Raw genomic sequence first — 13,763 nt, 5'->3', positions numbered from 1 at the left:
CTACATTTTATAATAAAAATGTTACATTTTAATAAAAAGAAAATAAATAGTCCATTTAAAAATATAAATTTCAAAATACATTCTACTAAATAGTTCAGAACTGAAGGGGAAAAAAAATATGTATAAATATGTATATGTAATAAATATGATTACTAAATGATTCTTCAGAACACACTAAAAAGATATACTCTTTTTAAAAAGGGATAAAAATATTATGTGTATAGAATTTTCAATAGCATTCAGTTTTCAATTTGTACAAACTTTAAAATCATTATTTATAAGCTTAAATCATATTTTGAAATTGTAAAATGCGCTTCTTTTAAAATTAATTCCTGAAGAAAAGTGGTTAAATCTGTTATTTAAATACAAATTATCTTCTTCTTTTAGGTATATTTTATAATAACCAAGAAATATTCATTTAAAAAGTTGATTATTTGTACCTATTTTGCCATTGTAAAATGAATGCTTCTTAATAGATCTTAATAGAATGCTTCTTAATAGGTATTTTTAGAACTAATATATCAAAGTTTTATAGGAATGAAGTTTGTATTTCTGTTGTCGTAGTTTCCAGTGGCACTTGGAGAATCCAAGTTTGCAAGCCATTGAACTTCCAAATTAAGTCAGGGAAGAGCGCCTTCTGTTTGATAAGAGAGCACCTCAAAGTGAAAGAGCATTGTCGTAAAAAACCATCCAAATAGAAGGCGCCCCGTTTATTTGAGAGGTTACTTCCACAATTCAGACATAGATCTGAAGGGGATAGAAATTTTCTTGATATCCCTATATCTATTGCTCTGTTCAACGATTGACTACAGGCCTTTTGATTTCATTAATTTTGCGTGAATGCATGCCACATAAACCAGGTGAGTCTTAGCAATATCGAGGATTGCACTCTGCTTTTCTGGATCGAAGTGTTTGATGCTCTAACCTTGGGCTACCATGGCCCATAGTTTCTATTTTTACTTTACATGAAACCAAAATTCTTGATTATTAATAAAAATGCAAAAGTAAAAAATATTAAAATAAAAATAAATATTTTTGTGCGAAAAATCTTGCATTTTAAATTTAATAAAAAGGAACATTGATCAATTTACTCTGCAACAGTTTAGAGAAATATTAACAATTTGGCACTGATAATCTTTCTCATTAAAGGTAAATAATTATTCAAAAATTAATTATTCGAAAAATGTATATAATTATGCAACACATTGAATGTGAAAGTAAATAGAGATTTACTCCTAAGACTCTTCAGTTATTTTTTCAGAAATTATACTGAATCTGATCATGAATATTCATTGAATGTGGAACTTAATATATTATGCGATCCTAAATCATGAAATAAAACCTTGAAATTTTTATGAAGAAAAAAAAACTACCACAATAATTATATTTATAAGACAGGTGGCATAAATATTACCTATACTTGGAATTGATGATTTTGTTTCTGATGCATATAGCATGTGGACTAGCTGACTAATGTCAAGACAAGTGTAAAATATGTTAGTAATATCAAAACATTCTTTTAGTGAAATGCATAATAAATCATAATGGTTTCATTAAATTAATAAATATTACAGTTTCAAAGCACAGCTGCTGATGAAATATGACTTATTGTCTTTCTATTAAAATGAGATAGCTTAATTTTTATTTTAATATTATATATGAGTCACAAGAAAAAATTCTTTTAAAATTTCATGCACAACAACCTAATAAACTTAACAGATGGTTTTTAAAACCAACATAAGTATTCAAGTCCTTATCTCATAAAATTAGGGCACCCTTACAATCAATGTAGAAGCATTGTTGATCAATAATATTGACAGCCTGACAGTTGCACACCATCTGCAATATTGACAGTCTGACAGTTGAAAAAAAGAATTTCAGAGTCATTATAAATACCACAAGTACACTAGCTTATTTAATTAGAGTGGGAAAAAGACATATTCTGATTGTATAAATGAATACATATATCTGGATTCCATTATTAAGGACAAGTCAGTACTTGTATTAACTTTTAATTACATAGCAGTAAATTTATTTCAAAAAAAAAATTATCTAAGTTTTTAAAATACTAAAATTCAATATAGTAATAATGCTAATATGGAGAAAGTAGAAAGAACAAGAAACATTCACACATTTTTATGCATTTGACTGGATATTAATGAATTAATTTATTTGAAATTTGGTTAATATATTGGTCATTTAATACTGTTGTTTTTATATGCAGAAAAATGCTAATTGAGATTATTTAAACATGATTTCCTGTTTTAAAAATATGTTCTTTAAATAAATTGTTTATACATTATTTTAAAAACAATCAGGTATTTATTATCATTAATATCATTGAATAGAAACAGAAGATAAAAGATTCCCAGGTTTAGTGATAAAAGTGATAATTTTCACCAATTAAATTAGAGAGAAAAAAGGTATGATAAGATAAAAATTAAAATTTATCTAGCAGTTCCCATACCCTAAAATATTATGCACCTTTTGATAAAAGTTAAGTTTTTTATTCAAGAAAAATTCTATAGTTATTAGCAAAAGAAGACTGAACTAATTGTTCAAACCTAGCAAAGTAAAAAATATGTATTAATAATATAATTTTCCTACTTTTTCAATCTGAGGGATTTTGCTTAGATTTCTGAAAAATGAACAAATTTTTCGCCTACAATCAATTTTTTTTATTATTAATTTTCAAAATGCTAAAAAAATCTATTTGATAGTCAAGTGTATTTGCTTACAAATTATAATTTTAGAACCTAAAATGCTCAAAGGGTTTTTTTATGAACACTTAGAAAAATAAAGAAATATTTAAATGTAATTAAAATAAATTTCTCAGAAAGTAACAGAAACAAATCCATTTTTCAGAAATATAAAAATTCCTTCAGTAAAAAAGAGAAAAAAAAGAAATGTGTAATATATCTTCTTTATTATAGCTCTTCGAATATCATATTTTATGAATAAAAATATTACTAAAGTTAAATAATTAATTACTGAATGCTCAAGCAGTTTATCTTTCCCCTAAAGTTATTAACCTTTCAGTTAAAAATTTAACAATTTCATGAATAGTTTTGCAGAGACAAACAATTACACCATCAAAATGGAGTATCCTTAAAAAATCCCATGCACTTTAAAGTTTTCTTAGACATCAAACAAAGTTACAATCAAAATAAAGTGTAACCTCCAGGAAAGACCATCTCAATGTAGCAACCTCTTCTATTTACAGTCACTTTTGGGAGGCACAGAATTTTGTCTGTAGACTTTGTGTTTAAGAGAAAGTATTAAAATCTCTCTCAGCAAACAGGTAAATCTTTGCACCAAATGCAGAAAAAGTAAAATAAGAAAACACGAAAAAATATCAAAATAAAAAATATTAACAAAACAAATAAGAGGATTGAAATGTATTCAAAATATTTGTCAGTGGCTCTTATTTAATGAGCTCTTTTTGACAATAGAGATTGACTACCTCAAGTCACAATCAGAGTGCTATCAATGACAGTGCTATCAGTGATTTAGTTTTAAGAGTTAAAAGTTAAATTAGGAAAAAAGTTATTTTATAAAAACCTAGGCATCTCAAACAAACAAACTACTCATTCTTCAAAGTAAACTAACTTTAATAATATAAAATTAAATGGGAACTTAAACAAAAAACATAATTATTTACTTATTTAAATAGTTCTATCATTCATAATTAGTAAATTTGTGTTTACACATAATTCTGTCAGGTGTCATTTTATTGACGCTAAATTTTATTCATCAATCCTATTTTCATGATGCCAACACAAGTAAAAAACTCTGAGTAAAATTTAAATTGCCGGCCAAAAATCGTGTACCTTCAGTAACATTTTGAAGACAATGGAGGCAACCCCTAAGAATGACCAAACTCCATTAAAGACCATTTTACTGTGGAACAAAGAGTGAGCGCTTTCAAAAGGTTTCACTGTAATTTAAAATAACTTTTAGTTTTTTTTCATTGACAGTCAAGTCTTTGATATGAGTTGGTTAAGGACGATATTAACTATGGATAAAACCGTCGAGCCAAAAATCTGCTCTTAAAACATAAAAAATTGCAAAATGTATAACATTATTCATATTTTAAGTAACACATCCCAAGTGGTCATTTATAAACTTAATTAAGAAAGGCATCAAGTAACAAGAATCTAAAACAATGAAATAAAAAAATAGAGCGAAAAAATTTTTGGAAATCCCCAAATTCCATTTTTGGAGCATTGGCATTTAACAGGGAAATTTCTTTTTCTTTTCTTTTTTTTTTCTTTTTACTGACTGTGAAAATCTTTTTGGTCTCTATATATCTGGTATGGTACCCACTTAGAGATCCATGAAAATTTTAATATCATTTTGGACAATAAATTAATAGCTTGAAAATTTTTAAAGCATGAAATGATTGTATATTGGCAAGACATTCCACATATTTTTCCGGAATAATTTTAAAATGAAGCAACACATTCATCCTCTTTTTTTTTAATTAAAACATTTATTATTTATCTTAAATATGCATCATAAAGCCAATAATGAGATGAGCACAACATAACTCAATGAATCACTTGAAATCTAAAAATACAACCCTTGATACACCAACGTTTTAAAAATGGAATATTTGGTTTTAAACAAATATTTTAAATATTTTAACTTTAAAAAATTTTTTTTTGGAAAAATTATTTTATTTAATGCCTAACAGAGGGTTATATTATCCTTTTAAAAACTTTGTAAGTATTGCAGTCCTATTATAAACATTGGATTTTAGGTAAATTATATTACAAGCAGAATAAAAATTTACAAATTATATCAAATTTCTAAAATTCAAAAATTAAATAAATAAATAAAATAATTACTGAAACAGAACTAAAATGCAAAAAGTACTTCAGAATATAAATTTTAAATGCATGAAAAATAGTTTCAGACTTTAATTGCTCATTAAATTCAAAGTTTACATTCTATTTTTGGAACATAACCATGTAAACAGATAAGGTCAAACATTAAATACTAGTTTTGATATTTAAGATACGTTGCAAAGAAAATGTTTTTTATTGAATAAATATACTTTAAAAATGGATCTTTAAATGATAACAAAACCATTGCTAGAAGCTCAATGTTTGTAAAGTTACTTTAAAGCCATTCTAAAATTTCATTATATAAAATAAAAATTTAAAAAAATTATGTAAAACTTTAAATTAAAACGCTAAATTTAAATAAATGCCGACGTCATACAATCCTTTTGCATTTTATATTTAAACTTACTTTTTTTCCCCCTCATAAATTAATCCAATACTACAATTTGAATTTTTCATAGTTGTAGGATTTTGAAAGTTGCAAAAATATAACTAACCATTACATATTATAACAAAAGACAATTTCAATAATATGAAAATTAAAATAGCATTTTTGGAATATGTTTTATTTTATAGAGTTTATTAAGAATTTTGGGGAAAAATTTGAGTACACAAATATAATAAAATATAAGAAACTATTAATAAAGAGGATTTTTCTGCTTAAAACTATTATTTTTATTTGGTATAGTTACTATCAATATTAATATATTCAAAGAATACATGAAATCTAGTCTGATTTGACAAAACAAACATTGAATCATTAGTAATCAACCTAATCTCTACTACCCACTTTTGGATGTTGCAGTAGTAGAGATTAAGTAGTAGAGATTTTGGCTGTAACTAAAACATTTTTCTTTTTTAATTTAATCAGCTTTTTAAATACAGGTAATAAAAAAAAATTTTAGTATTGATTTAAAAAGAGAATACTCTGATTTTTTAAAAATATTTTTGGGTCATAAATATTCTTGGATTTTATTAATATTGCAATTAATTAATATTCTTGCCTTTAAAAACAATTTTAGCAATGTTTAAAAACAGCTGTAATGTAGCTAAAAGCAAATAGTCTGGACTATAAAGGGAAATGGGCAAATATCAAAACAGAATGTAGTAAAGAAATCATAAAAAGAAAGAAAAAAAACTAAATTAAGATATTTAAAAAAAAAATTACAGAGTATAATGAGAAAATAAAATCGTCATTTCAGTGAAAAATAACAAAAAATATTGAAATGATTTAAATTTATTTAAATCAATTCAATTATCAACTCAATCCATGCCTAGAGTAATGTTTACTCATACTTTCTCACATAATAATCTGCTTAGCATCTTTGTCAAACATTTGATTGAAAAATTTAAAAAGGGTTGCCACTCAAATCTGGAAAAAAAATTCCCTGTGTTTTCCCTGTACATATTATACACAATATATTAAGAGGAAGCAACAATTACTCTTGTGTGAGCTATATTGGGCTAACTATATTTATCAGTTTTAATCAATAGAAAAACAGCAGAACATACTTAAATAATGCTATAGTAAATTAAATAGTTTAGTAAAGCTGAAATACCGTGGTTAAATATCCCATAGATTACGCTTTGAGTGGTCACCATTTCTTAAAAGACAAAAATAAGAAACAAAATTCCCTGTATTTTCCCAGTTTGTAAAGAAAAAAATCAAAATTCAATACATTTTCCAGGTTTTCTCCGTTTTTCCTGTGGAGGGGCTACCCTGTTAAACTGTAGAGTAGATGTTAATTAAATAAAAGTTATAAACTAAGAAAGATGTTTATCTGAAATTATCCTATTCTTATCTTGAAAAAGATTATAAGGTAAGGTGATAATTTTCATTACATTAAAAAGAAAATAATTTTTAAAAATGAGATTAATTATAGTTTAAAAATATTTATTACAGATTTATTACAACAAAAAAACCCATTGCCTGGTAATTCTAATTATGTATTATTATACACTTTAACTTGCTATAACTTTATAAAATTAAAGTTAATTCTTTACTTTATAAATAACCATTACTGTGGAACTGGTGAGTTGTTTGAAAACATTAGTGCTAACAGCATGGGTGCAAGTTTGAAAAAAGGCAAAGACTAAAAACATTTTCTAACTGAAATCCCCAACATACATATTACCCCCTCCACATACAACATGACATATGCATAATATCTAAGAAAGCTTCACCAAAATATATCAAATTAAAATACAGTAGGGAATCGATTATCCGGAACGATCGGGACCCTCGCTATTCCGGATAACTGATTTTTCCGGTTTTCTGAATCGCTACAAAAAGCCGTTTTTTTTATTGTTAAACCCAACTAAAAAAATAATTTTTTTTGGAAATAATCTTAAAAAGAAGAAAAAACGATGGAGTAGTACACTAATGATTATTTCCAAAATGATGGTAAGGTATCTTTCAAAAAAGAAAGAAAAATCCTAGGAGGAAAAAAAAATTTTTTTTAAAAAATGGCGGGAAAATTTATTGAATTTCGTTCCGGTTTTTTGGTTTTCCGGTTTTCTGATTTCCGGATAACGGGTTCTGTACTGTACTAAAAAAATGTTTATTCCTTCTTTTAATAGAATAACATGAGCATACGAAAGTAGGCCAATATAAATAATGAAAGCAACTTTTACTTACTAAATTATATTATTAATTGCAATTTCAAGATTATGACCAGAAATATTTACACTTCTAAGAAAACATATATGGCAAATGTCATTTAATTTTAAATGACTATATTTCTTATCTAGCATTATTAGTTTCACATTCATGTAAAATTACACTTAATATAGTCAAAGATATAGCTTGGATTTCTTTCATGGTGTGAAAATACTCTGACTTTTTTGGTGCAGAGAAATTCATTTTGGAGGAGTGAATACAAGAATAGTAAAAACATATGTAACATTATAAATTACAGAAACCAATTTTATAAAAAAAAAATTTATAGATGAAATATAAGATAGCAAAAATAAAATTGCGTACAATTTTGATTTTCAACATTTTGCATAATTTTGTACAAAGAAAAATAAAATTATTAAATTTAACTGAATTAAAATCACAAATAATAACTGTATTATTTCTTTAAAAAAATATTTTGTAATGGAGGCACTAGCACACTTGAGTTTCTTTAAAGAAACATCTCTTGCACTATTTTGACATGCAGGTCGCTTTCTAGAAAATTGGGTCATATTAACAGAGATACAAAAAAGTGGATAGCAGTTATAAAAAAAGTTGACTACCCCTGTGCTAAATACTAATAAATGCATAAAAATATGACAAATTTTAATATGAAGAAAAAGAGAAAAAATAGTAATTTAAAAAAAAGAAATGGTAAAAAAAAATTATTGGTATTTTTTCTTCATTGGCAATAGTCAACAATTGAACAATCATAAATTATAAAAACAAAATAAACCCTGTTTATTAAAATTTTGGTTTACCGAGTAACCTATGAGTGGGAGACATTAAAAAGAATTTCTTCAGCATTTAGAAGTATTATAGAACTATTTTATTTACAGAAATAAAAAGCAAAATAAATACCTCCACATAGCCTGCTGGAAAAAGCCCTTTAAGTCCTTTACTATTAACTCCCTCCCACCAGCCTTCACCAACATCCTAAAAAAGAGATATATTGTTAAAAAGATCCAGTGAGAGTAATTTCATAAGTAAAAAATTATAATCAGAAAGATTAATTTGATTTTAAATAAAAACGAAATGCAAAGCATGGAAGAAAATAAAAAGAGAATGTAAATTTAAAAAAAAATTTAAATGAATTAAAAACTGTAAACTTCAAAACTGATACTTCATCAATAAATTACGAAAATTGAACATATTTCTAAATAACACTATCTGTTAAAATTTAATATTACAATATTATTTAATAATATTAACATATAAAAATAAAATTTAGAATATTAATTTTATGTAAATATTTAATAAATGTTTCCAAAAATATATATTTGAATACTGTGTTAGGTTCACCGCTAAGCATTCCCCACATATCTAAAAGCGATAAAATCCTTAACGTGGAGAAACAAATTGTCGTTTTCAAAAGTATTGATGAACGATTTCGTCAGTCAAAAAGAAAATTACATCATAATGAATTTTTTTGAAAAAATCTTGTATTTTTAATTCAATTATAGTAATTTAGTTATATAAATTGCATAACAAATTAGAATTATACTAAGTTCATACAATGTAAGCAACAAGAGATATTATGCAAGCATAGAAATTCAGATTTGTATTAGGATCGCTGACGTTTGTGGCCAGATCATGAAATATCGCATGATGAAACTCTTCCCTATGGTTTGTGTCAATAAAGCTGATTAAGAGATAGCCCTGAATACATATTATCATACAACTATTTTTACAGAAAATGTGTTTTCTCCTGACAAAAGTAAATTGTTTATTAAAATAAACTTAGAGTGAAATTTAAAAACTAAAATGGTTACTAAAATAAGAAAATTTAACTTTTATTTTATCTTTGTAGATTACTACTTTTCAATGATAGATGTAGCAGAACCACTGGCCCTCAGCTGGCAATCAACGTGCTAAATCCGGCAAAAATGTCGAGGAAAAAAATCTATGCGAGTAGTATAAAAAAAGAATAAAACAGAATTAAATAATTAAAATAACTTATCTTCTACCGCAATCCTTTTTTTTTCTGAATGATTACAATCGTAACAATAAAAAATAAGTGAGACATTCCAAAGTCTTTTATTAAAAAATAAAATACTTAAATGAAACGTTTTATTTGAAATAAAACATATTTATTTAAAAGATAGATGGAATCTAAAAAACAACATCAAATGTTGCTCAGGTTTATCCTTATATTACTGCTCAAGTCTAAGAAGTTTTCAAAAATTTACCTCAACCTATTCTTATTTCTTTTCTTCAAAGACGATAAAACATCTATATTTTTATTTTTCTCCCCAATTTACTCCTTCTCAACTGTAAAATAACTTTTGATTTAAATTTACATTTTATAAATTAGTTCAATTTATAGTAAATTTGTATTTTGATTTGAAGTTTTCCATAAGAAAAAATTTTATAAAACTTTTTTAAGATTTGCTTTTTCTAGGACTTATGAAATTTGGCTAATTTACTGGCTAACAATTTTAACTACTTAGTGCAGGCCCGATGTGTCATCAATGAAACTTTGACATTGGTATTATGAATATCATCCCAATAAGAGATAACCAGAGTCTGAAAAAACAGATGGTCATGAAATGCTATCAGTGAATGGACATTTTCCCACAAAATGTAACTCAATTATGTTTATAGTAATGGCTAAATATTCTTGCAGTCAGAGTGACTCATACTTTTAAAAGGTCATACTTTTAAAAAGGTCATACTTTTAAAGATTGGGATGTTTCAAATCTAATGACATCCAGGAGAAATCATCTCTTACATTTGTGGGTTGTCAAAATCACAATTTCTTTTTTCAATTTTCAATCTGATTTTGGAATAATATGATTATAATGATTAATCGAGAGTTGATTCAGGCAAAAATTTGGGCCATTCCAAGAATTCTCCACATTATTCACAATTGAAAAATTGGGCCTTTTCGCAAAATCTAACTTTATAAAATTAATCCTTTACAAAAACTAACCTTAAATGATTTATTTTACAAAAAAGATCTCAATTGGCTCCTGATAATGGTTTTTATACTAACAAACATATTATTTTGCTCCGATTTTTTTATTGTATATGTAATACCAAGTTACAGAAAGTATTTATTTAAAAATCTCTTCATGTGCAGAGAGTTTCTTGTTTTATACAGCCCCGCTTCCTACATGCATTTATTACATGTTTTTTTATGTATTATTTATTTATTCATAACATTTCATCACTTTTATAATAGTTCAAATAGAATTTCACCAATTAGCAAAAAACTATTATTTATTATTCACAGAAAGTTTTCAGTTCTTTGAAAGCCAAGGACAAGCACGGAATGTTTCCTATGTTTCCATTATTATTAGGACTATGTCTGTACCCTAGATGGGTAAAATAGTTCTTATGCAAGCCTTTAAATTTTTCCTAATGAATGCATTTTAATACAATTATAGGGTTAATGTAAATTTATGCAAGAAATAATGCTTCAAATAGAAATTATTGCGCAGTTAAAAGGGTTTTTTTTCCCTTCTTAATTTAAGAACTTTTTTGAAAGACATTTTCTGTAAATTTTAATTTTCCTAACTTTTTCAAAAAGTTATCAATTTTTCTGACTTTTCTAAACACACAAACGTCCCTGACTTTTTCAGGAATTGCAGGTTTTTCAGTACTTCAAATCTGTATATGAAATAGGCAAATCCCTCACTCATCTTTAATTCTTCCACTTCACTTCCTATTAGGTTAGAAAACTGAATTTCGGACCATAGATTTTTTATAAACAGAAAAAAAAGTATTATTCTGACATTTGTAATTATTGTGGTTTATTAGGGGAATTAGGCTACGGCCAATTAGGGGAAATTAACCTAATTGGCCATAATGGTAAATATAAATTATCGAGGTATTTGGCTCAACTGATAGTTATACTAAATAACATGTTCCCACTAATTATCACCATGTATTTATTATAACACATCTGAATCTACCTTTAGTGTCTTTAAATCAAAATGAATTTGTGCAGGTGGAAAACTATTTGAAACCTCAAAGCAGCCAGTTTGTTTGGATGGAATAATTGACCACTGCAAGTGAATTCAAGAATGTTTTTAACTCTTCTATTTGAACTTAAATCGCTAATGCCAAGGATTTCAAGAAATGTTGTGGAAAGCCGGAAAAAATTCAGCCGCAGGGACAGTCATAAAAGGTTTAGGAAACCAATAAAAAATTAACAAGCAAACGTATTTTAAAAAAAAAAAAAAAAAAAAAAAACAGAAATTAATTTAACTGTTACTAATAAATTTCCTATTTATGTGTGAAATGTACACTTTTGTAAATCTAGAATGCATATTCATAAATTTGTTGCATGCATTTATTAGCATTTATTCCAGAATGCATTTATTGGTGCATGCTTTTTTTAACTTAATGGCAAGTTGGAGAAATTGCTTAAAATTTCAGTGCAACTTGGAACTTATAATAAATAAATGCATTAAAATTTAGTTAGAAAAAAGTTCATTGAAAATCTGGTCAGTAATAAACTTTTGTAGTAATTTGAAACTGAGCTTATGTTGAAAAAGTTTGATACGAAAAAAAAATAAAACTTTTATTCATTTTACACAAAAATAAATGTGTATTTATTCTATATGTCAGGAAATTTAAGCTATTTTGGATCCGACATAGGAACAAATTATTAAGTCATAAGTGAAATTATTAGGCATAAACTGTGCTTTCCCGATCAGAAAAAGAAAATGAGTAGTATAATTTTGCATAACATCATACTTGTTTGTGAACAATAAGAAAGGGGGGCATTTTCAAAATTTGTTGAAAAAAAAAATGACAGCAACAGTGTAAAACACTGTTTTTCAAATGTTAGATTACAATATAAATTATGATTAGTGATTAAAATTCCAAATCCCAAATTGCGATTCATTTTCACATGATAGAAAAATAGCACACATTGATTCTTGGTCACAATATACACAAAATAATCATATTCTTGTGATTTAGGAATTAAGCTTTGTGATTGTTATTCATATGACATTATTCTTAGTGATCATATACCACAATTCATATTAAAACTATTTATGAATCTTATTTTACAATCTTTTTGCAGTAAATGTGATTTAAGAATCATGCAACACCTAGGAGACATAACTCATTTTGACTTACAAAACATCAAACGAAAACACAACCACTTAATATTCAAGAAAACACAAAAGAATTCTACTAAATTATACTCTCTCTTCAACTATCACAATGTTTTCCCTCTTAAAAACAACATATTTAAAGAATTTTATAGATACATCATATGTAATATAGCACAAAATCAAATCTATGAAACTGAAAACAATTATAAAGAATAAGATAATAAATAATCAAAAATAAAATGAAGTGGTTATAAAAATAATTTATGAAGTAGTCAACTTACTTGGTTCGTTACAGTCANGATAACAGATAATGAAGACCTGATAGGATAAGAAATATGTAGACAGATGTGAATTCATGTTTATTTAAAGTTAATCGAGATTTGATTCAGGCAAAAATTTGGGCCATTTCGAGAATTCTGCACATTATTCACAATTGAAAAATTTTGCCTCTTTCACAAAATCTAACTATTTAAATTTGACCCTTTACAAAAGCTGACCTTAAATGATTTATCAAATTATCACCGAATAGGCTCGAAAAATATCTCAATTGGCTCCTGATATGGTTTTTATACTAACAAACATATTATTTTGTTCAGATTTTTAATTGTTTATGTAATACCATGTTACAGAAAGTATTTATTCAAATATCTCTTCATTTGCAGAGAATTTTTTGTTTTATACAGTCCTGCTTCCTACATGCATTTATTGCATGATTTTATATATATATATATATTTATTTGTTCATAACATGATATCACTTTTAAAATAGTTCAAGTAGAATTTCAGGAACTAGCAAGACTATTATTTATTATTCACAGAAAATTTTCAGTTCCTTGCAAGCCAAGTACAAGCACAGAGTGTTTCCTATGTTCCCATTATTATTATGACTAGGTCTGTACCGTAGATGGGTAAAATAGTTCTGATGCAAACTTATAAATTTCTACTAATGAATGCATTTTAATACAATTATAAATTAACTTAAATTTATGCCAGAAAAAAATTTTCAAACAGAAATTATTGTGCAGTTAAAAGGGGTTTTTTTTTTTTTTTTCTTATTTTAAGAACACTTTGTTGAAAGACATTTTCTGCAAATTTTAACTTTCTTAACTTTTTCAAAAACTTATCAATTTTTCTGACTTTTCTAAACACATTAACTTCCCTGACTTT

The 13,763-nt window shown here is 26.0% G+C and overlaps 1 protein-coding gene across 2 annotated transcripts in view; it reads right to left on the bottom strand.

Moving 5' to 3' along the window:
• LOC107443208 (sorting nexin 33-like protein SH3PX1) overlaps positions 1–13,763 on the bottom strand; it is a 38,181-nt gene that overhangs the window by 20,351 nt on the left and 4,067 nt on the right. For both annotated transcript variants that reach the window (XM_043052965.2, XM_043052967.2), the window contains exon 3: positions 8,386–8,460. In XM_043052965.2, coding sequence (XP_042908899.1) covers positions 8,386–8,460 — 75 coding nt within the window. The remainder of the gene's footprint in view (positions 1–8,385; positions 8,461–13,763) is intronic.

The sequence above is a fragment of the Parasteatoda tepidariorum genome, chromosome 9 (assembly GCF_043381705.1).
Source record: "Parasteatoda tepidariorum isolate YZ-2023 chromosome 9, CAS_Ptep_4.0, whole genome shotgun sequence".
In the NCBI taxonomy this organism is placed as follows: Eukaryota; Metazoa; Arthropoda; class Arachnida; order Araneae; family Theridiidae; genus Parasteatoda; species Parasteatoda tepidariorum.
The sequence above is the reverse complement of the archived record's forward strand: the minus strand, read 5'-3'. Positions and strand labels throughout refer to the sequence as shown.